This window comes from Chiloscyllium plagiosum, unplaced genomic scaffold, assembly GCF_037043375.1.
Source record: "Chiloscyllium plagiosum isolate Xiang-an unplaced genomic scaffold, Cpla_swu_hap1 HiC_scaffold_13, whole genome shotgun sequence".
Classification (NCBI taxonomy): domain Eukaryota; kingdom Metazoa; phylum Chordata; class Chondrichthyes; order Orectolobiformes; family Hemiscylliidae; genus Chiloscyllium; species Chiloscyllium plagiosum.
This window is the reverse complement of record NW_028270151.1, coordinates 41042097-41069250: the sequence shown is the minus strand read 5'-3', so window position 1 is coordinate 41069250 and position 27154 is coordinate 41042097. Positions and strand designations below refer to the sequence as shown.

Here is a 27154-nt window from a genome sequence, read left to right as displayed (position 1 = left end):
CCTCCAGTCTGAAAAACAGCCCTCCACAATCACCCTCTGCCTTCTACCTTTGAGCCAGTTCTGTATCCAAACCTGCGGAACCTTGTTGAACACATTGCTGAAATGTATTTAAGAACTTTCAAAGTGTGTGAAAAGAATGATCGCGATTATATGACTCATTGATTTACATGTCAACATTACAGAAAATACTAAGTACTGTTTTGATTGTGTAAGACCTTTTTGCCTTCTATGGACAAGCTAATTCTGAATCCATGCAGCTAAGTCATCACGGATCTCACGCATCTTAATTTTCTGAATGAGCCTACATTGAGAAACCTTGTCAAAAGCCTTATTAAAATCCAAGTCGACAACATCCACTGCTCTACCCCCATCGATCACCTTTGTCAGCTCCTCCAAAAATTTCAATCAAGTTAGTAAGACAAGACCTGCCAGTTGCAAAGTTGTTTTTCAGGCTAGAGGTCTGTGACGAGTGGTGTTCCACAAGAGATCCCAGTCTTGGATGAAATGTAGATGTTTGGGTTAGTAAGTCTGCAGATGATACAAAGATTGGTGGAGTTATGGATAGCATACAAGGTTGTCAAAGGATACAGCAAGAAGTAAATCAGTTGCAGAAATGGGCTGAGAAATGGGAATCCTGGTGTTTTGAAGATGTTGGTGTACTGTACCTTTTTTTAGAGTTAAAGGCTAGCAGAACAACCTGACAGCACTAAGTGTTCTGAACAAAATACAATGTAACATGTAGTCCAGAGAAGTTGTCTGGAGACAAAAACAAATTTGAATTAGGCCAATCAGTTTAAATTATACCCCAAAAAAAGAACCAACCTCCAATCATGTTACTATTTAGTATATTGACAATATTAAAAGCCAATGACATAATCTGATGCTTAGGGTGCATAAGATTGAGAAAATTGAACAGTTAGGAGGAGAACTACCAAAAGACCAACAGATGTAAAGAAAGTGAGGACTGCAGATGTTGGCAGTCAGAATAGGGAGTGTGGAGTTTGAAAAGCATAGCATAGCAGGTCAGGGCAGCACCCGAGGTGCAGGAGAATTGACCTTTTGGGCAAAAGCCCTTCATCAGGAATGAGACTGGGAGCCTAGGGGTGTAGAGATTAAATAGGGGGGGGGGGGGCCGTGGGGAAGGTAGCTGAGAGTGCAATAGGTGGAGGGAGGTGGGGTAATGGTGATAGGTCAGGGGAGAGTGGGACAGATAGGTGGGAAGGAAGAAGGATAGGTCATGAAGTTAGTGCCGAGTTGGAAGATTGAATCTGGGATAGGGTGGGGGGAGGGGAAATGAGGAAACTGGTGAAATCCATGTTGATACTATCGGGTCGGAGGGTCCCGTGGCGGAAGATGAGGCATTCTCCCTCCAGGCATTGAGTGGTTAGTGTATGGCAATGGAGGCGGCCCAGGACCTGCATGTCCCCGGCTGAATGGGAGGGGGAATTGAAGTGTTCGGCCATTGGGCGGTAGTGTTGGTTGGTGCAGGTGTTCCGGAGATGTTCTCTGAAGTGGTCTGCAAGTAGGTGTCCTGTCTCTCCAATGTAGGAGAGACTGCATCTGGAGCAACATATACAGTATATGACGTGTGGAATTGTGGTTGGATGTGGAAGGCTCCTTTGTGGCCTTGGACAGAGGTGGGGGGGAGTGTGGGCACAAGTTTTGCAATTTCTGCAGTGCCAGGGGAAGATGCCGAGAGGGGAGGGTGGGTTGGTGGGTGGTGTGGACCTGACTAGGTAGTCACGGAGGGAACAGTCTTTACAGAAGGTGGATGGGGTGGGGAGGGAAATATATCTCTGGGATCCATTTGTAGGTGGTGGAGGATGACGTGATGTATACAGATGTTGGTGGGTTGAAAGGTGAGGATTGGGGGGATTCTGTCCTTGTTGCAGTTGAAGGGGTGAGCTTTGAGGGCGGAGGTGTGGGAAGTAGATGAGATGGGTTGGAGGGCATAATCAATCATGTGGGAGGGGAATTTGTGCTCTTTTAAAAAAGGAGGCCATCTGATGTGTTCTGTGGTGGAACTGGCCCGCATGGGAGCAGATGGGGCAGAGGAATTGGGAATAAGGGATGGCATATTTACAGCAGGCAGAGTAGGAGGAGGTGTTGTCAACATAGTTGTGGGAGTCTGTGGGTTTGTAGATGATGTCAGTGCCTGTTGGAGATGGAGGGGTTCAGAAAGGGAAGTATCTGAGATGGTCCAGGTGAACTTAAGGTTGAGATGGAATGTGTTGATAAACTGTTCAACCTCCTTGTGGGTGCACGAGGTGGCGCTGATGCAGTCATCGATGTAACAGAAGAAAAGGTGAGGAATGGTGGCAATGACCAGTTCAGCCAAACAAATTAGTATCAGTGGAAGGATACTGGTGGGAAAGGAAGAAATGGAGGGTTTGGATGCCCTGGTCATAGCAGATAGAGGTATATAGGGACTGAGTGTCCATAGTGAAGATGAGGCATTGGGGGCCAGGGACACACACTACTTAGAGGAAGTGGAGGGTGTAGATGGTGCCCCGAATGTATGTGGGGAGTTCCTGGACCAGTGGTGGGGAGCGAGGTAAATAGGACAGTGTTGAGGTATGTGGAAGGAGCAACCAACAAATGTAGGCTGCTGGTCAGAACTGTCTGAGGGGTACCGGTCTACAGAAAGAGTTTGCACAGAGAGAAACATCAACACCGACCTGAAGAGCAAATCTACAGAGGATGAAGAACATTCACTTTTCGTGGTTTTGAAATTTCAACTTTTGGTAAATCTTGAGTGTTTTTTATCAGACTAGTATTATCGAAGGGAAAGTAAAAGATAAGATAGGTTATAGAAAGGAGTTGTAAATAGTTGTTAGTTAATTATTCTTAGACTTTAAAGTAAAAATTAACAACTTTATATCTTAAACAGTTATTGGCCTCTTGAATTTTCACAGATTACTGCATGGCTTAAATCTGTGTTACTGGTTTAAATTTAAGCAAGGAGATTACCCACATCATAATAGTTTGGGGCTCATCATTGGATTTGAACAGTTTAAGTCTTTGATTTGAGATTTGAATGGTTTATATAGACTTAAATAGATTTGGAGGTACAAAAATCCCAGCAGATTTTAAACACTTGCAGGTTAATGTCCTAGATTGTTAAATAAAATGTAAGTCCAGAAATTTGTTTAATTTCAGTGATTTGAAGTTGATTTAAATTACAAGTGAGAGAAATGGCTCTTAAAATTGCTAAAGAGGTTCTGGGATTTAATGATTCTCAAATTCACCAAGAAGTTTAGAAGGAAAGAAAGATGCCATACTTTAGAATTAACAAATAAGTTAGATCTGGGTTTAACCAAGTTCAAAAGTAAAGCTGAAATTGTAAGGGAATTACTCGAACGCTCGGATGTAACTGAGAACCAGACAAGGATGTGACGATGGAGGCGGCCCAGGACCTGCAAGTCCTTGGCTGAGTGGGAGAGGGAGTTGAAGTGTTCGGCCATGCTGGTAGGGTTAGTTGGTGCAAATGTGCCGGAGATGTTCTCTGCAAGTAGTTGTCCTGTCTCCCCAATAGGGAGACCGAATCAGGAGCAATGTATACAGTAAATGACGTGTGGAAGTGCAGTTGAAAGTTTGGATGTGGAAGGCTCCTAATTTACTAGAAAGAAAGAACTGGAGAAATAGGTGTTAGTTACTGCCCCGCAGAGTGAGGGTTCAAATCTAGATGATATAGATTTTGATGTGCCTCAATGGATTAAAAAATGAAGTGCATGAGGAGTGGGATAGGTTAGTAAGCTATCTGTCTCAGGATCAAAGAATGCAGTTGGAAGATTTGTTACTGCAGTATAAGGACATATGTAAGAATCTGATGGAGAGGACTAATGCTATTGCACATGAAGTAGATGTAGGGAATACTACTCTGATAAAACCACACCCCTATCAGCCTAATCCTTTCAAAGCCAGACAGGTCCAGATGGAGGTGGAGGCTATACTTGATGAGGATATCTTCGAGGAGAAAGTGAGGTCTGCAGATGCTGGAGATCAGCGCTGGAAATGTGTTGCTGGAACAGCGCAGCAGGTCAGGTAGCATCCAGGGAACAGGAGAATCGACGTTTCGGGCATAAGCCCCAAGCCAGAGTGACCGGGGTTTGCCGATCGTCTTAGTTCTCAAACCCAACAGGACTCAACGCTTCTGCGTGGATTATCGGAAGGTCAACACTGTTACAAGGTCGGACTCAAATCCAATTCCTAGATTGAAGGACTGTATCAAGAAAGTAGGATGAGCCAGTTACATCACTATGTTGGACTTAATGTGTGGTTACTGACCGGTACCTTTTTTTTAATCCGAGTCAGTGAAAGAAATTTCTGCATTTGTAACCCCAAATGGGCTACCTCAGCTTAAAGTGATGCCCTTTGGAATGAAGAACACTGGTGAAAAGTTGATGTAAGAATTGTGGTGTTATAGAAAATCTCTCCCCAGACAGATTCAGCAGCTGTAAGAAATAGTCTAATGTTTGCACTGTCTGGTGTTGTTACATTCTTGTTATATGGTGAGGAATTCGCGCAGTACTCTAGTTGTAGCAAGCTAGTTTTTTATGTTCTACCCCACACTTCCTGCTCTTGATATCAGTGGCCATTAGGAGGTGGTGATGGCTTACTTGTATTGTCAGTAGACAATGAATTTTGGGATCAGGGCAAATGGTGACATTTTTAATTCCGTAATCTAGAATTAAGTCTAATGATGATAATGAAACCATATTCATTCATCTTAACAATCTAGCTGGTCCCTGTTCTTTAGGGAACGGGATCTGTTTTTAGCTCAGCTGTTTGTAATGCAGATTGATGCCATGTGTCGGGGTTCAATTCCACACAGGTGAGGTTACTGTGAAGGACTCTCCTTAGTTAAACCACCACCAGTTGTCGTCTCCTAATGAGAGAGCAACCCTATGGTCTGGTAAGGCTTGGAAGTGACTTTACCTTTAGGGAAGGAAACCACTGTCTGAATCTGATCTGATGTGGTTGGCTTTTAACTACCCTCTGAAATGGCTTAGCCATTTCAATCTGTTATATCAATCAATGCAAATGTTCAAAAAAAAAGGAATGGAACTAGATAGACCTCTTGGCATCAAAATAGGCACTAGAAACAGCAACAGCAAATGCAGAGTTGTCAATCCTGCACTGTCTGCCTTATTAACATTTGGGGGCTAATTTGGCAAACTGTCTCAGACGAGTCAAGCAACAGCCTGCCATTGTGTTTCTGTCTATGTCCCAAATAATGCTATCACTTATCCCACTAAGAGGTGACAGAACAGTGGCATACCATTGGGAGGGAATTGTCCTTGTCCTCAAAATTGACTCTAGATACCATGAAGTTTAATGCATCAGATCAAATGTAGGCAAGGGAACTACCTGCTAATTAACATATTGTCCCTAAACCCCTCCAGGCTGATTAATCAATGATCCTCCATGTTGAATACCATTTAGAGGAAGCACTGAGGATCTCTAGGGCACAGAATGTACTCTGGGTGAGGGACTTCAATGCCTTTCACTAGGAATGGTATAACAGCACCATGACTGACGAAGCTAGCCAGGTCCTAAATGACACAACTGCTTGATTGTGTCTGTGGCAGGTAAAAGGGCAAAATCTGCTGAATCTCATCGTCATCAATCTGCTGGCTGCAAGTGCATCAGTCTATCACCCTGCACAGAATTTATGGATGTTTTGATCTTCCAATTAAGGATATCTGCCATGTTGTGCGATACTATCACTGTGGTAAATGGGATAGATTTTGATTAGATCTGGCAACTTGAGGCTGAGTATCCATGAGGCCACAAGCAGCAGTAGAACCATACTGCAATGTAGTCAACACCCTCCTGGCCGAGCACCCCTGCCCTGATACCATTACCAGAGGAACATTTGAAGTTCATTGGAGAGGGCAGGAGGACATGCCAGGAGTGGCACCAAGCATATCTAAAAATGTGCCCTAGTGACAACATTCTGGCGATAGTACTGAAGGCTTGTGCTCCAGAACTTCCCAAGCCAAGCTGTTTCGGTACTGTTACAACACTGGCATCTATTCAACAATGTGGAGAATTGTTCAGGTATGTCCTGGTTGCAAAACAGGACAAATCCAACCCAGTCAATTACTGCCCCATTGAGTGTAGACCAATCATCAATGTTACTATCAAACAGCACCTGAACAGCACAGTGATGCATAGATTGGGTTCTGCCAGGAGCACCACAGCATTGGTTCAAACATAGAGTCACCGAGATGTACAGCACGGAAACAGAACCTTTGGTCCATGCCGACCAGATATCCCAACCCAATCTAGTCCCACCTGCCAGCACGCGGCCCATATCCCTCCTAACCCTTCCTTCCTATTCATGTACCTATCCAGATGGCTTTTAAATGTTGCAATTGTACCAGCCTCCTCCACTTCCTCCGGCAGCTCATTCCATACATGTACCACCAACTGTGTAAAAGTTTCCTCTCCGATCTCATTTATACCTTTCTCCTTTCACCCTAAACCTATGCCCTCTAGTTTTGGACTCCCAGACCCCAGGGAAAAGACTTTGTCTATTTACCCTATCAATGCCCCTCATGATTCTATAAACCTCTATAAGGTCACCCCTCAGCCTCTGATGCTCCAGGGAAAACAGCCCTAGCCTATTCAACCCCTCCCAAAAGCACAAATCCTCCAAACCTAGCAACATCCTGGTAAATCTTTTCTGAACCCTTTCAAGTTTCACTATCTTTCTGATCGGAAAGAGACCAGAATTGCACGCAATATTCCAGCAGTGGCCTAACCAATGTTCTGTACAGCTGCAACATGATCTCCCAACTCCTGTACTCAATACTCTGACCAATAAAGGAAAGCATACCAAGCGCCACCTTCACTATCCTAACTACCTGCAATTCCACTTTCAAGGAGCTATGAACCTGCACTCCAAGGTCTCTTTGTTCAGCAACACTCCCTAAGACCTTACCATTAAGTGTATAAGTGCTGCTAAGATTTGCTTTCCCAAAATGCCGCACCTCCTTATTTAAGTGAATTAAACTCCATTTGCCACTTCTCAGCCCATTGGCCCATCTGATCAAGATCCTGTTGTAATCTGAGGTAATCTTCACTATTCACTACGCCTCCAATTTTGGTGTAACCTGCAAACTTACTAACTCTACCTCTTATGCTCACATCCAAATCATTTATATAAATGATGAAAAGTAGAGGACCCAGCATCGATCCTTGTTCCTCTCCACTGGTCACAGGCCCTCCACCACCACCCTCTGTCTTCTACATTTTGTGCTAGTTCTGTATCAAAATGGCTCGTTCTCCCTGTATTCCATGAGATCTAACCTTGTTCACCAGCCTCCCATGGGGAACCTTGTTGAATGTCTTACTGGTCCATCTAGATCATGTCTACTGCTTTGCCCTCAGCAATCCTCTTTGTTACTACAAAGCTTGTGAGACATGATTTCCCATGCCCAAAGACATGTTGACTATCCCTAATCAGTCCTTGTCTTTCCAAATACATGTACGTCCTATCCCTCAGGATTCCCTCCAACAACTTACCCACCACCAACATCAGGCTCACTGGTCTGCAGTTCCCTGGCTTGTCCTTACCACCCTTAAATAGGGCCAACTTCCAGTCTTCTGGCACCTGACCTGTGACTATTGATACAAATATCTCAGCAAGGGGCTCAGCAATCCCTTCCCTCTGCACACTCTCTGAGACATCCTTGATCCTGGCACCAGGGAAGCAACACATCATTCTGATTTTTCGCTGCTGGCCACAGAAACATCTGTATGTACCTCGGACTAGAGAGTCCACTAACACAATTGATCTTTTGGAACCCGACCTACCCCTCGTTGCATTAGAGCCAGTCTCGATACCAGAAACTTGGATGTTTGTGCTACGTTCCCCTGAGAATCCATCACCCCCTACATTTTCCAAAATGGCATACTTGTTTGAAATGGGGATAGCCACAGAAGACTCCACAAATCTGAAGCACTCTGCGAGTAGGTGTCCTAACTTTCTAAGTGCTTCAGAGAACATCTGATACACCATCACCAATCAACCCCACCGCTCCATGGTCGAACCCTTCAACTCTCCCTCCCACTCTGCCAAGGATATGCCCCCACAGCCACTCCCTCACCACCCAATGCAAGGTGGAAGAATGCCTCCTCTTCTGCCTCGGAACCCCATGGCATCAATGTGGACTTGACCAGTTTCCTTACTTTCCCCTCCCCACACCTTACCCCAGTTCCAACCTTCTAGCTCAGCACTGCCCTCATGATGTGTCCCATCTTCCTTCCCACATATTACTCCACACTTTTCTCCGACCTATCACCTTTACCCCCACCTCCATCCACCCATTGCACTCTTAGCCACCTTCTCCCCAGCCCCACCCCTGAGGCTCCCAGCCTCATTCCTGATGAAGGACTTTAGCCCAAAACATTGATTTTCCTGCTCCTTGGATGCTGCCTGACCTGTGCTTTTCCAGCACCACTCTAATCTTGACTGTAATCTCCAGCATCTGCAGTACCCACTTCTATCGTGCCTGAACTGCTTACCTCTCTTAACATGGACAAAAGAGCTGAATTCCAGAGGGGAGTTCCTGGCAAAACTGGGGTCAGTGAGTATCAGGAGGAAAACTGAGTTATGCTTAGCACAAAAGATGATTATGGTTGTTGGAGGTCTGCCATCTCAGCTCCAGGGCATCACTGCAGAAATTCCTCAGAAGTGTCCTCAGCCCAACCATCTTCAGCTGCTTCATCAATGTGCTTCCCTCCATCATAAGCCTAGAAGTTGGGGTGTGTGCAACCATCAGCAAAATGTTCACCACTCGTGACTCCTCAGATACTGAAGCAGTCCACGTTCAAATGCAAAACTGGACAATATCCAAGTTTGGGCTGACAAGTGGCACAAAAGTTACCAGCTCCAATAAGAGAACCTAACCATTGACCTTTCCATTCAAAGGTGGTAGCATCACTGAATCAACATCTCGAGTTGCCATTTGCTATAAATTGAATTGGACTTGCCATGTAAATACTGCAGCACCCTACAGAGCATGTCAATCTAGGAAACCTGCAGTTTGTAACTCACCACCTGACTCCCCAAAGCCTGTCCATCATCTACAAGTCTCAAATGAAACACTCCCCACCTGTCTGGATGGGTACAATTCCATCAGCCTACAAGAAGCATGATGCCAAAGTGTCTTAATAGGCACCACATCCACACTCTCCATCGCTGATGCTTTAGTAGCAGCAGTGACATTTATAAGCACTGCAGAAATTCAGTAATGCTTCTTAGACAATGCCTTCAAACCCATGACCATTTCCATCTGGAAGGACAAGAGCAGAAAATACACCACCTGCGATTGCATCTCCAAGCCACTCACCATCCTGACTTCGAAATATATTGCTGTTCTTCACTGCTGGCTCAAAATCATGCTATTCCTTCTCTTAGGGCATTGAGAGTCAACCTACAGCTCATAGGTTATAGCAGTTCAAGGAAGCTCTCTAGGACAACTCGAGATGGGCAATAAATTCTGGCTCGGCCAGCAATACCCATCTCTCAATGAGCTTTTCTAATGTAAAAACGAGATTCACGTCTGGTATTCTGTGGATGACTGGTACTTAACCATATCTGTCTGTCCTGTTAGCTTCAGGGACCTGTGGATATGCTGTCATGCTCCCTCTGCTCCTCTTTACACTACTTGGTTTTTCTACCATGTTGCATATTCTCTTTGCCATCCCCCAAATGTCTCCCTTCCCTCTTCTCCACACTGAATTCCATTTGACCTGTTCTGCTCACCTGAACAGCTTGTTAACACTATCTTTCCTAGCTTTCTTCTTCAATAATAATGTAATTTTATCTACAAACTTTTCATCATTTAAGATTGACTAACAATTGGTAGTTCACTTCATTTTTATTGTGTCCAATGAATCTTGGAGATGCCAGACACACAAACATCTATCCATCATTTATGCTTAACTTCTGCCACTGACCCAATTTCGGTCCAACTTACTGCCTTCCCTTGGATCCCATGATGTTTTATTTCTGACCAGGAGTGACTTGTCAGAAGCCTTGCTAAAATCTATGTAGACTACATCAAAAATGCAGCCTTCACTGACCCTCCAAAAGTCAATCTTCATGCTGCCAGTCATTTTTTTTTGTCTTTTCTAAATGATTATTTCAACTACTTGGCACTTTTTTTCCCCCTGATTTGGCTTCCTGAGGCTAGACTAATTGGCTTGTAATTATTCAACCTACTCTTTTTTTTTTGTTAAGCTTATAACAGCAGCCCTCCAGAAATAAAAAGGGGACAGTAAAAGTGCCTGTGAAATCTTTGTTGAATGACACCGCCTCTAAGATTGCTGACTAGCGTCCATTTCATTTACTGTCAGTGTAAAATGCTGCTGGTTGCTGTATATGAAATTGCTCCTTTTCACCTTTTGGTGGAGATTATGTAGATGAATATAAAGCAAAGAAAACCTTCTTTGTCCATCCAATCTCCATGAGTACTATTCACTATAGCTTAACAAAGGTAAGGGGTTCTTTTATATTGATCGTAGTTTATTTAACTCTAATCATATAATTAACTATTGTTCCTATTTCATTGATCTCAGAAAACATTTTGAAGAGCATGTGCTTTAGGAAGATGAGACTGTTAAAGGCCTGCTGTATCAGCTGTTTTGTGACTGTGATAACCTTGACTCTGCTGCAAAGAAGCAGCAGAACTAGCCAGGAATTACAGAATATCTCCCAAAGATCCAGATTTACAGAGGACCAATTGGCTTCTACTTTTCTCAACTATTTCACTCCCAAGGGAAACTTCTGGAGTCTTCAAAAATCAGAGATTGCTGCCACTGAAACGTTGATGGTAACAGAAGCACAGAAAAAGACCAAACAGTGGGATGTGAATAGTGTCAACTGCACTCCTAACAACAACTTCACTCATATTGAATGGTTCAAAGGCTTGGAGTCAAACTTCAAGCAATTTTTACAATATAGACACTGCAAATACTTTCCAATGATTCTTAACCACCCTGAGAAGTGTAGTGGTGATATCTACCTTTTGTTAGTTGTTAAATCCATTATAACTCAGTATGACCGCAGGGATGCCATTAGGAAAACATGGGGCAATGAAACAGTGATGGATGGAAAGCAAGTAAAAATCCTATTCCTTTTAGGGACTTCATCCAATGAAAATGAAAAGTTTCACCATCAAAGACTGCTGGAATATGAGGATATTATTTATGGGGATATACTTCAGTGGAACTTCGTGGACACTTTTTTTAATCTTACCTTGAAAGAGATTAACTTTCTCAAGTGGTTTTCTACATATTGTGAGAACGTGGAGTATATTTTTAAAGGTGATGATGATGTGTTTGTAAGCACTGAGAATATTCTTGAATTTCTTAGTATACCCAAAATCACCAATCTTTTTGTTGGCGATGTTCTGTATATGGCAAAACCAATTCGCAAAAAGGAAAATAAATATTATATTCCAGAAGCTTTGTACAATAAAACATATTATCCACCTTATGCAGGGGGTGGTGGGTTTCTGATGGCTGGATCACTTGCAAGAAGATTGTACAAAGTTTCTGAAAATTTAGAGTTGTACCCCATTGATGATGTTTTCCTGGGGATGTGCCTCGAAGTGCTCAGCATAAATCCCATTAATCATCAAGGCTTTAAGACCTTTGGCATTGTGAAAAACAAAAAAAGTAAAATGAATAAAGAGCCTTGCTTTTATAAAAGCATAATGGTGGTGCACAAACTGCTTCCAGCAGAACTTCTAGAAATGTGGAAAGCTGTTCACAGCAAAATTAGTTGTTCTAGAAAAATAAAAATTTCTATAGGTTCACCCCAAAGTTCATATAAGTTTTAATGGGCTGTTGAATGCAAAAGATTAATCTTTCCTATTTTGGAAGAAAGTGGACCGTTTTAATTTATTTTCCATTAACCATCTCCATTTTCATGCTTTCCTATTTAATTTTTGTTTCTAAATGATGGAAAAATAGTCTCTAAACACTTATTTATCTGTTTATTCTTCAATAGTCTCACTTGAATAGCTGCCAGAATATTTAATCAAACATTTTCATTAAAATGTATTTTTAATAAATGTTGTTAGCACTCTAGTGTAAGTGAAAACAATTTGAGAACTTGGTTTGATGGAACAGCAATGCATCTTAGTGTAAGCATGTTTTCTCCTACAATGTAACTGATTGCAGTTTTCATTTGTTTGCTTTACTGAGAAGGGGACTGAAAATGCAAATAACAATTGAAGTTACAATGTTTAAAGCATTGCTCTGAGAAATCAGTTACCCTGCTGTATTCAATTTTGGTTTCTATGGCTTCCACACCTTTCTATATTCTGGGGGAGAAAACTGGTGCATAATCGTTCAGCCACGATCTTGCAGATCATAGTCAGTATTACATCTTTTTAAAATGTTGTTTCTTTAAATTCTGGAGCAGGAGGGAAGCAGTTTCTCTTGTAAAATAAGCATAATCCTAGGTCTGGTAAAGTTATGATTGCACTACAGTTTGGACTTTGCACCTTTGTGTGTAAAAGGTCATTGAGGAGTTTTTGTTTTGAGCCTCTTCTGGAAATTCTTCAGCTATTAAAGGGTCTTTATGCAATTCATGACAAAGTGGACCTTGTGTGAGGCCTTTTCATGATCTCAACCTTTACTCCTGTCATAATCCGGGACAGAATTACTTTACGACTTTATCAGAGTGGCTTCAATGGGAACTGAAGGAATTAAAGAATAACGCTTGCCACTATATGGTCTTATGGTGGACTCTTCTGTACCCTGAAAAGGTGAATTGGATAATGTTGGTGTGTTTGTATCTGGACTAGTTAAATGACCTATAGAATTGTCCTGTCTGTGGAATTTTGGACAAGCAAAAGTGAGTTTCCACTCCATTGCATATGCTGCTTTATTGGAAATCATCAGACCTCTGATTCTTTCACAAATCTGATATTTTTGACATAATTTACAGATTGAATTCTGTTTGGCATACCTTTTCTTTTCTATTCCACCATCTTATCTATGTCACCTTGCAGTTTTGCACTTATTAAGATGCCTACTTTTTAATATTCTGTTCAAGCATAGATTGAATTCTTTTTAGCTCTTTATCCAAGTCAGTAGTGCACACTGAACCAAACTGGTCCTTAGACTACATTGTTATCACCTATTCTGAGGTTCTGAGGAGTTCTAGAATTCTCATTTCCCTTTTCATTTTTTGAGTTTTTTTTTGAAATGGCTTTTTTTTTTAATGAATTACTCCGTCCCTCTCTCTCTTATCCTTGCTCTTTTTCAATAGTCTCTTGTTTGGACTGAATGAAAATCCATGTGCACTACAACTAATGACTTTCTCTATTGACTGTAGTTCATCCTCAAAGATGTAGTATTATCTTGATCTTTGGAAAATCTAATTGTTTCAGGAGCATGATCTGCTGAAAGTCGTCACTAACCAGATACGTTTAATCTTGAATCTATGAACCTACTACCAGCAGCTGACTGTATTTTGTTTGTGGCACTGGGATGAGTAGTTTTGTTCTTGGATGCATGTTATCCTTCAAATATTCCAAGATTTTTACATAGTAGTTCTAGCGGTCATTTTAAGGTGTGCTGCCTAGACTATCCACAATCTGAATCAAAAAGGTGGCTGTGGCATATGGTTCATGCTCTGCAGCAAGTCCCATAAAATAACTGGGTACTTGATACTGACTGACCAAGCCCATCTAGAAACTACAACAGTAGCATGATTGTCCTCCATACAAGAACTGCTGCATCTTGTTGTTAACCCATCAGACTACTTGAAACAGAGCAGCTGATTAATTGAAAAATGATCTCGTTATATCTATTCTTTGCAGTCAAACAGCTGAAGAGATTGGCTCTTTACTCCTTTGCAACATTACAATGAGAATTTGGGAAGAAGTGTAAGGAGTTTTGAAAAGAAAACGAAGCTAAAACTTTAATTGGCTCAAGTAAGAGGATTATATTGTTTTGGCTAGTTAATACCTATTGTTATGATTATCTGCACCTGAAATTTAGGAGCAGCACTTTACTGTCCATCCCTGGCTGTGCCTTTTCTATAATAGAGGACAAAGTATGGATGACTTGTGTATTACCAAACACTGCAGCACTATGCATGACCTTTTTGGTGGAACATTTTATATTTGAGTCAATTACAAACCTGGATAAATATACAATATTAACTAGCTGAACAATATGAAGATGTGTTTTTAAAGAAATAACAGGTCGTACTGTAGTTTGAATTTAAATTGTTTTATAATATAGTAACATTTAAATTGTCAAATGTAATAAGCTGTAAGCAACATCTTGAGCATGGTACTGTACAAAGGGTTTAAGAAAAATCTCCTTGTCTATGAAAGATGTTTGTCTTACCTTTTTTTGGTTTTGCTTGGAATATTTCATGACCAGTAATCTTCCATTGGATGGGAAAGTCTCTTTGTTGTGAAGCTAGATTGTTGTTCATCCTTGAAGATGTATGAATTTGTAGCTAGATGTTTGGGAAGAAAGGTAGTTTGCTATCTGGTTCATCTGTGTGATAATAATTAATGAGGGAACCTGCATAAACTTCCCACAAACTTTAAGCCACTTACTCAAAATGTAAATCCAGAAAAGCTGTTCCAAAAACATTTCACTAACAACTTCTAACTTTTATCATTTTTGATTTCTAGTTGAGTGAACTTCATTATTTTTTCATTCCTACCTTCTAATTGCTAAGTTTTCTAGCTGGTGTAGTTAAGTTCTGAATCTGAAAATTGCACGGTGAAAATATGTAAACACTTTAGAAGTATGACCCTGAACTAAAGAATGACTGACTGGCAAAATGTGGTGTGAGAACTCCAAATTACTCTACCTTTAAGAGTGGAGCTCTACTGAGCTTTGTTTCTAACTCCCATCATAGTCACTTGATGGTCATTGTTAGTATATGAGAGGCTTCAGTATCATGTGGTTGGAAAAGCAATTGTGGCTGGTTTTGGCTCTGAAGCAAGAACAAAACTTAGAAATTTTACGGATTCAACACCATTTGCCCACCTCACCCATTTGTTTTTTATAAACACTTTTTTTTTAAGCAGTAGGGCTGGTATTTCAGACTGAACCCAGACCTTGACTGCACACTTCACAACATCATCCTTAGTGGCAGGCTATGCCCTATATGGTGATAAAAGACTGACAAAATTCCCAATCTTCTAATCCAACCCACTCTCTCAAATGTCACCTGACCGGTAATCTTCCATTGGATGGTTATTGTTCTTTCTTGAAGATGTATGAAATTGTAGCTAGATGTTCAGGAAGAATGATAGCTTGCTACCTGGTTAGTCTGAGTGATAAGAGGGCCCTGCATGAACTTCCCACAAACTTTAACATAAGTCAAGAAAAGCTGTTCAAAAAATATTTTATTAACAACTACTGAGTAGGGTGGGAGCAGGTCCCAAATGAAGCTGGGACTTGGCATTCCTAGCTCCTAGATAACGTTTTGTCCCATCCCCAAGTAGGTGTGGCTTGAACACATTCCATTTTGTTTAAGAAAGAACTGAACTGGCTTTTCATGACTCTGAACCTCTCGTTCTGAAAACAACCTTCCATTCCTTTGCTCTGAACTTTGTCTAATTCATTCAGATATTTTGGACTTAGTGCAAAAATGATATAATATTACAACCATATTTGCATGAATAATGAAAATATTAAATTGCATCTGTTTGTTTACCATGGTGGTGCTAAGTGGTACAGTAAACTTTAAATATTTAGTTTGAATCCATGTTAAATTGCCTCTTTTTAGTAAATTTGAATTACTAAATTTTAAAAATTCATCGAAATTTGACTTCAAATGAACAAGAATTAATTGAGATTAACTAGTTTTATTCACAACTTCATCATTTTGGAAGCTTTCAATGAATATTCTATTTTTCCTTTTGTTAAAATGGCAAAGGACACTGTACAGCAGTACACATTTGACACTATAGTATACAAACACTTTAAAGTCCCAGAAAAAATTGACAATATTGCCTTTTCTATCGCTGTCTTTTTGCTTTTTATTATAACACCAGTTTTAATTTAGCAACTCTATGCCTTTGATTTCACAAATTTGTCTTTTAAATCATCATATGCAGAATTCCATCAAATGACTTAACTTCCTTACCATGAGTGCCTTCCTCTTTAAATTTAGTGATATGGAAATTGTGTTTATAGGTATGTTGTTTTAAAGTCATGTTAATCACTTTTAAATTGAATAATCTCATCTTCTGTGAAATCCAATTATTGCAAAAATTAAAACCTCTCTGCTTTTGTCTGTAATTAATGAATGGTTATGGGACACCTCCCCTCTTATTGCCAATCAACAACATTAATTCCTATGGCACAATTCCCCTTGACTTCCAAGTATGACCGTCAATTTGCAATGCAAATCTCAAGAATGGTTCATATGTTTAAATTGCTTCCATATGTGTGAATTACAGTCAGTGTTTTGCTCAGGAGGACTATTTATGTTAAATGTTCTAGTGGTTAAGAGATTGGAATCAAGAACTTACACACTGAAAGTAAACTGAATTCACCTGTCCAGGTATAAATCTTTAAACACTAGATTTAATAAAGTTTGACTTTGTAAATATTGTCTGGGTATTTATAAATGTTAGTAATATGCTTTTTTTGTAAATAAGTACATTTTTCAAATCTAATATAATTGTTCACAAGTTTTCTATTTTGTTCTTTGGAGAAATATTGAACGGTTGAAGGTGTTCAATTCTGATAATTAATTAAAATTAAGATGTGAAGAGGCCACGACTTGATTATATTAATGTATTGTAACCATGTAAATAATAGAAGTGGGACACATTGTAATATGATGTGGCTTGATTCATGAAAGTTACTTAATGTAAAGGTTGAGTTTCATTTGATTAAAAATAAAATATAATAAAATATAATTACCATTTCATTGAATGGAGTCTTTTTTAATAAAATATGAATGTGTCAAATGACTTTAAGTCTTCTTTAATATTAACCTAATTAAACAACTGTCTTGGAACCAAGAAGTACATGACTTATGAATTGAATTATGAGTACACGAATGATAGTTCTGACTTTGCCATTCTTGTTGTCAGGTGATAGTTTAGCGACTTAACTCTTGAAGTACTGATGGATTAAAATGCAACTTTGTCTCTCATCTCTTTTCAAATAACTGCAACAAAATTTAGAATGTACACATCAGAAATGACAAAGGCACCCTCTGCTGTTCAAAGTCCTCATTGGGGTTGTGGGCCATTATTGGGAGAGTGTTATTCATCAAGCAGTAGCCTGACTGTCATACTCACCAAAGCATACTTCAGCTGAGAGCTCAGGTACTTTCAATATTCCTAGATATATCCAGAGCTATAAATGAGAGGGTGTCTCTATCACTGGCCCTTTTGCCAAAATAGGTGCCCCATCCCACTCCCTCCATCAGTCTGGTTGACCCCTCTCTTCAACAACTCTCCACAATTCCCCTCTGTCCTATCTGCCTTTCATATTTGAGAGCCTGCATCTACCTTGACCAGGATTAGGCGGGTGTTTAATTCCCATCCCTAATTGCTCTGGAGACTGTGGTGCTGAGCTACCACTTTTTGAACGATTAGAGTATATTGGTGTAGGGTCATGCATAGTGACCCATCAACACTGAAGGAAGAACCGAGGAGGTCCAAGTGTATGATGAGTGGCTTGCAGGGTTTGGGGGACCAAAGTGGAAATGTTTTTATGCATCTACTCCAGTCCAGTTCAAGGTAGTAGAGGTCAGAAGTTTGTAAGTTGATATTGAAGGAATCTGAGTTGCTGCAGTGTATCTACCAATCAGTAGTGGTGGATGGGCTGCCAGTGGAGTGTGTTGCTTTGTCTTGGATGTTATAGAGTTTCAAACGTGTTATTGGACATGCACTTGTTTGAGACATTATAGTAATAGGTGTAAAAATAAGGTGCAATAGAAGGCACTAATTTCCATTACCCTCGAAAAGAAACAAGAATTCAAACATCAAACCAGCAATGAAAAGCCACTTAATGAAAATGAAATTTGACTAATTCAGGCTGCATATCACTGGCCCTGAAATAATCAGTTGCATGGCATAAATTTCCCTGCTGTTTCTAAGTTAATATGACTCCCTCTGAACAGCACTGAGAGATTTTAGTTTCCAACACAGTATCTGAATCAGGGAATAAGGGCGCAAAGGGCACTTTGCAAAAACAGATTAGTTATCCAGGATCTTTGCTGATGGCCTTTGGAGAATTTCAGCAAGTCTTTTGATTTTAAAAGCCAGCTGTCTGTTGATTCTTGCTGTTTGCTGTTATAAAACGGATGTCCTATGCTGGTGCAGAATGTTAACACTGTTAATGAAAAGGCAGATTACACTTTACCTACAGAACAGAAAGCAAACATTGAGTTTGGTTACCACAACTCTGAATTCAACACTATTCCGAAATGAAAGGGGGGCGGGGTGAGGGGAGACGGCAAGTTTTTTTTTAGGTAGTTGCTTATTGCATGATTTATCTTCCCAAGGTAATGAGTAATCCTTGATAATGTAGTTCTTCAGACATGCTACCTGTAACTAGCACCCCTCCATTCGGCTATCTCTTGTTTTTTTTATTCCTTCTGCCATCATGGAGGTCCTGTGGACTTAGACTGTTGAACTGGGTTAAGCAGTGCCTGCAGGCCTTCACGCTGTAGCTACAGAGTGCGCAGGATTCCTAGGCTGCACAGTGAATCTGTACCACCTATCCATCCTGTTTTAATAGAGATGGAGGGAGCAGGCAGCCATTTTAGCCTTGAAGGGTGCTTAGTTTGTCAACCCCTGCAGTTTCCTTGTGGGGGGAGGGAGAGGGGGGGGGGGGAAGCTTTTACCTCCAAGATTTGCTGTCTGTCAGATCACCTCCCCTCAATTACTGATGCAGTAGCTGTTGTTCCTAAGGCTGAGTTCCTGCTCCCTCTAGACCTTACTGAAGGCTGCCTAACATACCAAGACATGAAGTAGAAATTCCTAGGCTTCATTCCATGGCTTCTGCAGCCTCTAATTAGTACTCTCTAAAGTGATGAATTTAGGAAGAAAGCCATGAAGTGCCTTTCAAGCATATAACTTCTCAAAATATTCCATACTGAATAGTAAATATTCTTGTACAAAAGGCATTCAGGAAGGAAAGGAAAATGACTGGTATAATTCTTGAAGGAGGATGTTTATAGTTTTGAAAATTCAGGATACAATGGGTGTATTTTAGCAGCGCCGCCCCCACCCCCCCGGAAGTCATGAAAGGTGGTGAAAAGCGGAAATAATTGGATGAGATAATTGCCCCCTTCTCACCATGGTCTACTCAATTGTGGGTGAAAGGTAGAACTTAGAACAGTACAGCACAGGCCCTTCAGCCCTTGATATTGTGCCAACCTTTCATCCTACTCTAAGATCAGACTAACCTACATACCTTTCATAGTACAATCTTCCATGTGCCTATCCAAGAGTTGTTTAAATGTCCCTAATGTATCTGACTCTACTACCACTGCTGGCATTGTATTCCACACACCTATCAGTCTGTGAAAAGAACCTACCTCTGATATCTCCCCAGACCTTCCTTCCGTCACCTTAAAATTATGCCTCCTCATCTTAGCCATTTCTACCCTAGAATAGGAGACTGAAGAATGTTATAGTGAAGAGATATCTAGTTGGCCTCATCCATGAATCCCAAAAATGATCAGCACAGGCACAACATCCAATGAGGAAAGCAAAATGGACTTTAGTGCAAAGGGAATGGAGTATAAATGTAGGGAAGCCTTGTTATCCCTGTACAGGACATTGCTGAGATACCTTGTGTACTGTGTACAGTTTTGACCTACTTAGTTAAGGAGGTATGCTTTTGTATGAAAGGCACTTCATTGGGCTGATATTAACTAGAGTTTAAGAAAACATAAGGTGATCTTAGGAACATACAGACATTCTGAACAGGAGTAGGTCTTTCAAATCTTCAATCTTGATTCTCCATTCAATATGTTCACGGTTGATCACCCTAATCAGCACCCAGTTCCCACTTTTACCCCTTATCCTTTTATCCCCTTAGCCTTAAGAACCAAATCTATTTCCTTCATGACCCTTGGTTCTGGGCTCCCTGGTCATTGGGAATATTCTTCCTGTCTATTCCTGTTAGGATTTTATAGATTTCCATGAGATTGACCACCACCTCCACTGCACACCTTCCACCCCTCCCCCACACCACCACCACCCACAATGTTTTACCGACTCCAGTGAATATAGTCCTAACTGATCCAACCTTCATATGTTAGTCCAGACATCCCAGGAATCCGCCTGACAAACTTTTGTTGCACTCCTTCCATAGCCAAAACCTCATCCTTCGAGTAAGGAGAGGAAAACTGCACACAATACTCCAGGTGTGGTTTGGCAAGACCCTATACATTTGAAACATGACATCTCTCCTCCTGTACTCAAACTTTCTCGCTATGGAGGCCAACATACCATTTGCTTTGCTTTCTTTACCACCCACTGCACAAACATGCTTACTTTGTGACTATTATAAGAACACCCATGTGTCTTCTCCCTTTTCCAATCTATCATCATTCAGATAATAACCTATCTTCCTGCTTTCACTACCAAAATGGATAACCTCACATTTATCCACATCATACTTCCATATGGAATGAGCTGCCAGAAGAGGTGGTGGAGGCTGGTACAATTACATTTAAAAGGCATCAGGATAGGTACGTGCATAGGAAAGGTTGAGAGGGATATGGGCCAAGTGTTGCCAAATGGGACGATTAATTTAGGATATGTGGTTGGTATAGACAAGTTGGACTGAAGGGTCTGTTTCCATGCTGTACATCTCTATGACGCTATCAGCCATGAATTTGCCCACTCTCAAAACTTGACCAAATCACACTGAAGCATCTTTGCATACTCCTCATAGTTCACCCTCCCACCCAGTTTTATATCATTGCCAAGTTGGAGATATTACATTTAATCCCCTCATCTAAATCATGAGTATATCTTGTGAATAGGTGAGGTCTTAGCACTGATCCATGGGGTATCCCACTAGTCTTTAGCTGTCATTCGGAATATGACCTGTTTGTTCCTACTCTTTATTTCCTTTCTGGCAACCAGTTCTCTATCTATGTCACTACACTACCCCCCCCCCCCCCCCCCCAATTACCTATGCACTTTAATTTTACGTGCCAATCACTTATGTGATACCTTATCAAACATCATCTGAAAGTCCAAATAAACCACATCTACTTATTCCCCCTTATCAACTCTATTAGATATATTCTTGAAAAGTAGCAATACATTTGTGAAGCATGATTTTCCTTTCAGAAAGCCATGTTGATTCTGTCCAGTCCTGGCATTGTTTTCTAAGTTCTCTGTTAATAAATCTTTTATAATGGACTCTGCCATTTTTTATAGAAACCTCTAAGATTTGGAGACGAGATAGATGCTGAGGCAATGTTTCGTCATGTGGGAGTCCAAAAATAAGGTGTCTCCCATTTAAGGAGGAGATGAGGAGGATTTTCATCTCTCCAAAGGATGGTAATCTTTGGAATTCCTTATCACCGAGAAAGTAGAAGTTCAGTCAATGAATATGTTCAAAACAGATATTTGATCTTTGAGGGAACTGTAACGTTTGGGGGACAAGCAAACAATGCCGACCCTAGAAACCTTGGGATGCAGGTTCATGGTTCCTTGGAAGTGGAGTTGCAAATAGACAGGGTAATGAAGAAAGCACTTTGTACACTTGCCTTTATTGATCAGTGCATTGATTGTAGGAGTTGGGATGTCATGTTGCAGCTGTACAGCACATTGGTTAGGCCACTTTTGGAATATGCATTCAGATCTGGTCTCCCTGCTATAGCAAAGATTATATTAAACCTGAGAGGGTTCAGAAAAGATTTACAAGAATGTTGCCAGGATTGGAGGGTTTGAGACGTAGGGAGAGGTTGAATAGGTTGCGGATATTTTCCCTGGATCTTTGGAGGTTGGGGGGTGACCTTACAGAGGTTTATAAAATCATGAGGACCATGGATAGGGTGAGTAGCCAAGGTCTTTTTGCCAGGTATGGGAGTCCAAAGCTAGAGGGCAGAGCTTTAAGGTGGGAGGGGATAATATTTAAAATGGACCTAAGGGGCAACTTTTTCACGCAGAGGGTGGTGCATGTATGGAACAAGCTGCCAGAGGAAGTGGTGGAGGTTGGTATATTTATAACATTTAAAAGGCACCTTGATGGGTACGTGAAAATGAAAAGTTTAGATATGGGCCAAAAACTGGCAAATGGAACCAGACTAATTTAGGGTATCTGGTCGGCATGGATGAGTTGGACCAAAGGGTCTATTTCCATGCTGTATAACTCTATGATTCTAAGTGGAGTTGAGACCAGTATCAGATCAGATTGAATGTTGGAGCAGCTTAAGGGACTGAACGTCCTACTCCTGCTCTCATTTATAATGTTCCAATGCTGCCCTGGAGCATTTCAGGATAGAATCCACTTGGTTTGAATAAAATGCCAGAGGCACATATTTGGAGGGAAGTTACAGAGAAATGGTGGAACTGTTGAGCAGTCAAAATGAACAATTTCAATTAACATAATATATAGTAGGATAGTGAACGTGTAAAGAGTAGAGGAGTGTAGTCAGGAGAATTGTCTTGATCAGTGTACCTTTGGTCAAATGAGGACTGGGGCATTGGTGACTCTTTCTGAGGAATGTGGTATGTCAACTGGATCAAGTGTCAGACAGGGAACATTTATGTTCTAGGAATTGTATCATAAATTTAGTGTAACGATATAAAAGAAGAAGGAGCATTTCAGATTAGAATGCATAATTGAATGAGGTCCAATTTCAGTTTGTTGAGGTGAATATTTCCCATAAATTAAAATCAAAGATTGGTGGGTCAGAACTAATTGAACAATGGATTAAATTTAAGGAGGGGATTATTTAGATATCGTTGAAGTACACTTCCAGGACAGGAAAGGAAAGAAAATTGAAAGCAGAGCTCCTGGAATGATGAAAGAGATGAGAGTAGAACAAGCGAAAGAAAGGGATTAGGATGGATGGGAGGTTATTAATACAAATGAGGATCAACTTGAATATATAAAGTTTAGAAAGGAAGTTAAAAGGAAATAAGAGGTCTAGAGAAAGAATTTGAGAAAAGATTGGCAGCTAACAAAAGAAAGAAGCCAAAAATCTTCGATACGTATACGAATAGTAAAAAGTTAGTAAGAGGAACAGTGAAGCTGAATAGTAACTGGACAGAAGATTTGCAACGGAAGCAGAAGACATGACTGAAATACTAACTAGCACTTTACATCTGTCTTTACCAAGGAAGAAGACAGCATCTAAGTCATAGGGAAAGATATAGTTGCTGAGATACTAGACATGCTGAAAAAAAAGACTGGTAAACAAAGGCATTAGCAGGACTGGTTGTAATTAGTTGGTAAGTCAACAGAGTGGAATGCCTCTGACAATACAGAGAGAAGTAAGGGAGGAAATTGCCAAGGTACTGGTCACAATCTTTCAATCTTCCTTAATTACTGAAGTGGCTCCAGAGGACTGGAAAACAACAATTTCCCCTTGTTCAAAAGAGTTGCAAAGATAACCCAGCATTCACAGGCTAATCAGTTTAATCTCAATTGTGGGAAACCTTTTAGAACTAGTAACTTTTAATGAGATAACAGATGCAGGTAGCGCAGTTAATGTGATGTGGACATAGATGTCCTGAAGGCATTCCATAAAATGCTACATATTATCTTAGGAAAAAGTGAGGATGCTGGAGATCAGAGTCGTTTTGGCTTATGTCTGAAATCTCCTACTCCTCAGATGCTGCCTGACCTACTGTGCTTTTCTAGCACCACATCCCTACATATTATCTTAGCAAAGTTTGGGGAGATTTGCAAGTAGGCAGTGCTCTATCTTTCACACTCTCTTTCTATGAGTGAAAGACAATGTTCAAAGACTCTGAAAGTTGAACAGTTAACTCAACAAAAGACCTGAGTCTAAGTAACCAGCTACCCAAAGTGTGGATCTTGCATCACCCTGTGGCTGATAGAAGTATTATGTCATTGATGGAGCCTGAAATAACCATGAGAGGTTTGGACGCTAAAGATTTGTAAGTATTTATATTGCCTATTTTCTTCTGACCTTTAATAACTCTACAGAGCTATATATCCCTCTCATTCTGCCTGTGTATGAATTTGTATGTGCTTGGTTTTCAAGGGGATATAATTTAGGTTTGCACAGGAATGGTTAATAACTCACTTTGTCACTTGTTCAAGAATAAGTTTGTTCATAATAAATACATTTTTGTATTATTGAAGAAATCTGGTGATATTTTGTTTTCTTGTGCCCTAGACAACAATAAATGAGGAGCAATTTAACTGTATTGGTGATTATTATTGGATATTTACACTTAAGGGATATCTTAGGCAGCAGTGGAGCTAATGTAATCAGTGTAATCTTTCCTTCAGAATTATCACAATATACAATAACACTTCCTCCAATGAGAATAATACTCCAAAGCATCTGAAAACTTATTCAGTGCTGGCCAATGTTCAATTTACCTTTTTCGGACAGAATCCTAATCTCTGCAGTCAAAACTCAATACTTAATTACTAAATGCTTACATATAACTTACCTGTCAAAATGTTCTTCATACTTCAATAGGCTTTCCCGAACACTCTTAACTTGCTCTTGCAAAGGCTTCCAAAACCCAGCTGATCCAGTCCAGATACTGGAGGTCATTAAATGCAAATTAACCTTCAATCTTTTAATGGCAGTCCTAATATCAGAGGACGTGCAGGTTGGGTTATATCCTGAACTTAACATGAACCTCTTCCCACTTATGGAAGTTGGGAACACAAAATCCAGCCCAGACAGTAAAAAGGCAAGGAAGATAGGATGAACCTTTATAAAACATAGGCACAGCCTCAATGAAGGTATCATTCCATTCTGAGGTTTTGGATGGATGTTAAGGAGAGAGAATGTGTAAAAAATGGTTCAGTGGATATTTGGTAGAGATGTTAAAAAACATAAAGGATGCAGTCTTGAGAGAAAATTTGCCCATTGACAGAAAAATCAAGAACAAGAGGGTGCAGATTTATAATGATTGGCTAAGACAGTCAAAAATAACATTAGGGAAAGGATCTTTGGAAAGTGAATGGTTATGATCCAGAATGTACTGCCTGGAAGTGTAGTGAGGTAAAATTAATTATGATTTTCCAAACTTAAAGGGGAAAAAAAGATTGCTGCACCAGGAGAAATGTTTGGAAGTCTGGGACTAGCTAAGAGAGCTGGCATGGACTCAAAAGGCTGAATATAGAACATAGAACAATACAGCACAGAACAGGCCCTTCGGCCCACGATGTTGTGCCGAACATTTGTCCTAGCTTAAGCACCCATCCATGTACCTATCCAATTGCCACTTAAAGTTCGCCAATGATTCTGACTCTGCCACTCCCACAGGCAGCGCATTCCATGTCCCCACCATTCTTGGGTAAAGAACCCACCCCTGACATCTCCCCTATACCTTCCACCCTTCACCTTAAATTTATGTCCCCTTGTAACACTCTGTTGTACCCGGGGAAAAAGTTTCTGGTTGTCTATTCTCCTGATCATCTTCTACACCTCTATCAAGTCACCCCTCATCCTTCTCCGTTCCAATGAGAAAAGGCCTAGCACGCTCAACCTATCCTCGTACGACCTATTCTCCATTCCAGGCAACATCCTGGTAAATCTTCTCTGCACCCTCTCCAAAGCTTCCACATCTTTCCTAAAGTGAGGCAACCAGAACTGCACACAATACTCCAAATGTGGCCTAACCAAAGTCCTGTACAGCTGCAACATCACTTCACGACTCTTGAATTCAATCCCTCTGCTAATGAACGCTAATACACCATAGGCCTTCTTACAAGCTCTATCCACCTGAGTGGCAACTTTCAAAGATCTATGAACATAGACCCCAAGATCCCTCTGTTCCTCCACCTCACTAAGAACCCTACCGTGAACCCTGTATTTCGCATTCTTATTTGTCCTTCCAAAATGGACAATCTCACACTTGGCAGGGTTGAACTCCATCTGCCACTCCTCAGCCCAGCTCTGCATCATATCTAAGTCCCTTTGCAGCTGACAACAGCCCTCCTCACTATCCACAACTCCACCAATCTTCATATCATCTGCAAATTTACTGACTCACCCTTCGACTCCCTCTTCCAAGTCATTAATAAAACTTACAAACAGCAGAGGACCCAGAACTGATCCCTGCAGAACTCCACTTGTAACTGGGCTCCAGGCTGAATATTTACCATCTACCACCACTCTCTGACTTCGACCGGTTAGCCAGTTTTCTATCCAACTGGCCAAATTTCCCACTATCCCATGCCTCCTGACTTTCCGCATAAGCCTACCATGGGGAACCTTATCAAATGCCTTACTAAAATCCATGAATACTACATCCACTGCTCTACCCTCATCCACATGCTTGGTCACCTCCTCAAAGAATTCAATAAGACTTGTAAGGCAAGACCTACCCTTCACATATCCATGAATGGTCTTTTCCATGCTGCAATGATTCTACGTATCTATGTAATGGAAGGTGAGGGGGGTGGGGAGCTAAGCCAGAGGTGATATAATCAGGCATTATAGAAATCTTAGTGAAAGATGTGGGTTTTAAGGAGGATCTTAGAACAGGAGATGAAGCCAGAAAGGCTGAGGAAATTGGCGAGGGACTTAGAGAGAATGTATCTTAAGGCACATGAGCAGATAGGAGACAGTCCTTTGACTGTAGAGACACAGGAAAGTGTGTAGTGGCATTGTGCACAGCTGGAACAAGAATTTACTATATTTTGTTGTTCTCTGTTTGTAGTAAAGTTTTGTCAGTAAAATTATTGATATAATGACCTAATTTCTCCTCTTGAAATGTATCTGGGTAATATTACTAATAATTTCGGTTGGTATACAAAGGGGTTTGTTCTGTTAGTCATCTATAACATGTTGGTCAATGCTGCAATCTGTCATCCACATTTTTGGTGACTTACAAAAATCTATCAACAATACCTTGACATCATCCAGTTGGTGTTAATAGATAATCGTATTTCAATAAGTAAACTTATTGTGGGATATTGATGTTTGACTTTCTTTATGGGGATG

The 27154-nt window shown here is 40.7% G+C and overlaps 1 protein-coding gene across 5 annotated transcripts in view; it reads left to right on the top strand.

The window, feature by feature from the left end:
* The window catches only part of b3gnt7 (UDP-GlcNAc:betaGal beta-1,3-N-acetylglucosaminyltransferase 7), a 32334-nt gene extending 15395 nt beyond the window's left edge, over positions 1-16939 (top strand). For all 5 annotated transcript variants that reach the window (XM_043702303.2, XM_043702300.2, XM_043702301.2 and 2 more), the window contains one exon: positions 10594-16939. In XM_043702303.2, coding sequence (XP_043558238.1) covers positions 10611-11858 — 1248 coding nt within the window. In that variant the 5' untranslated portion in view covers positions 10594-10610 and the 3' untranslated portion in view covers positions 11859-16939. The remainder of the gene's footprint in view (positions 1-10593) is intronic.
* The last annotated feature ends 10215 nt before the right edge of the window (positions 16940-27154 follow it).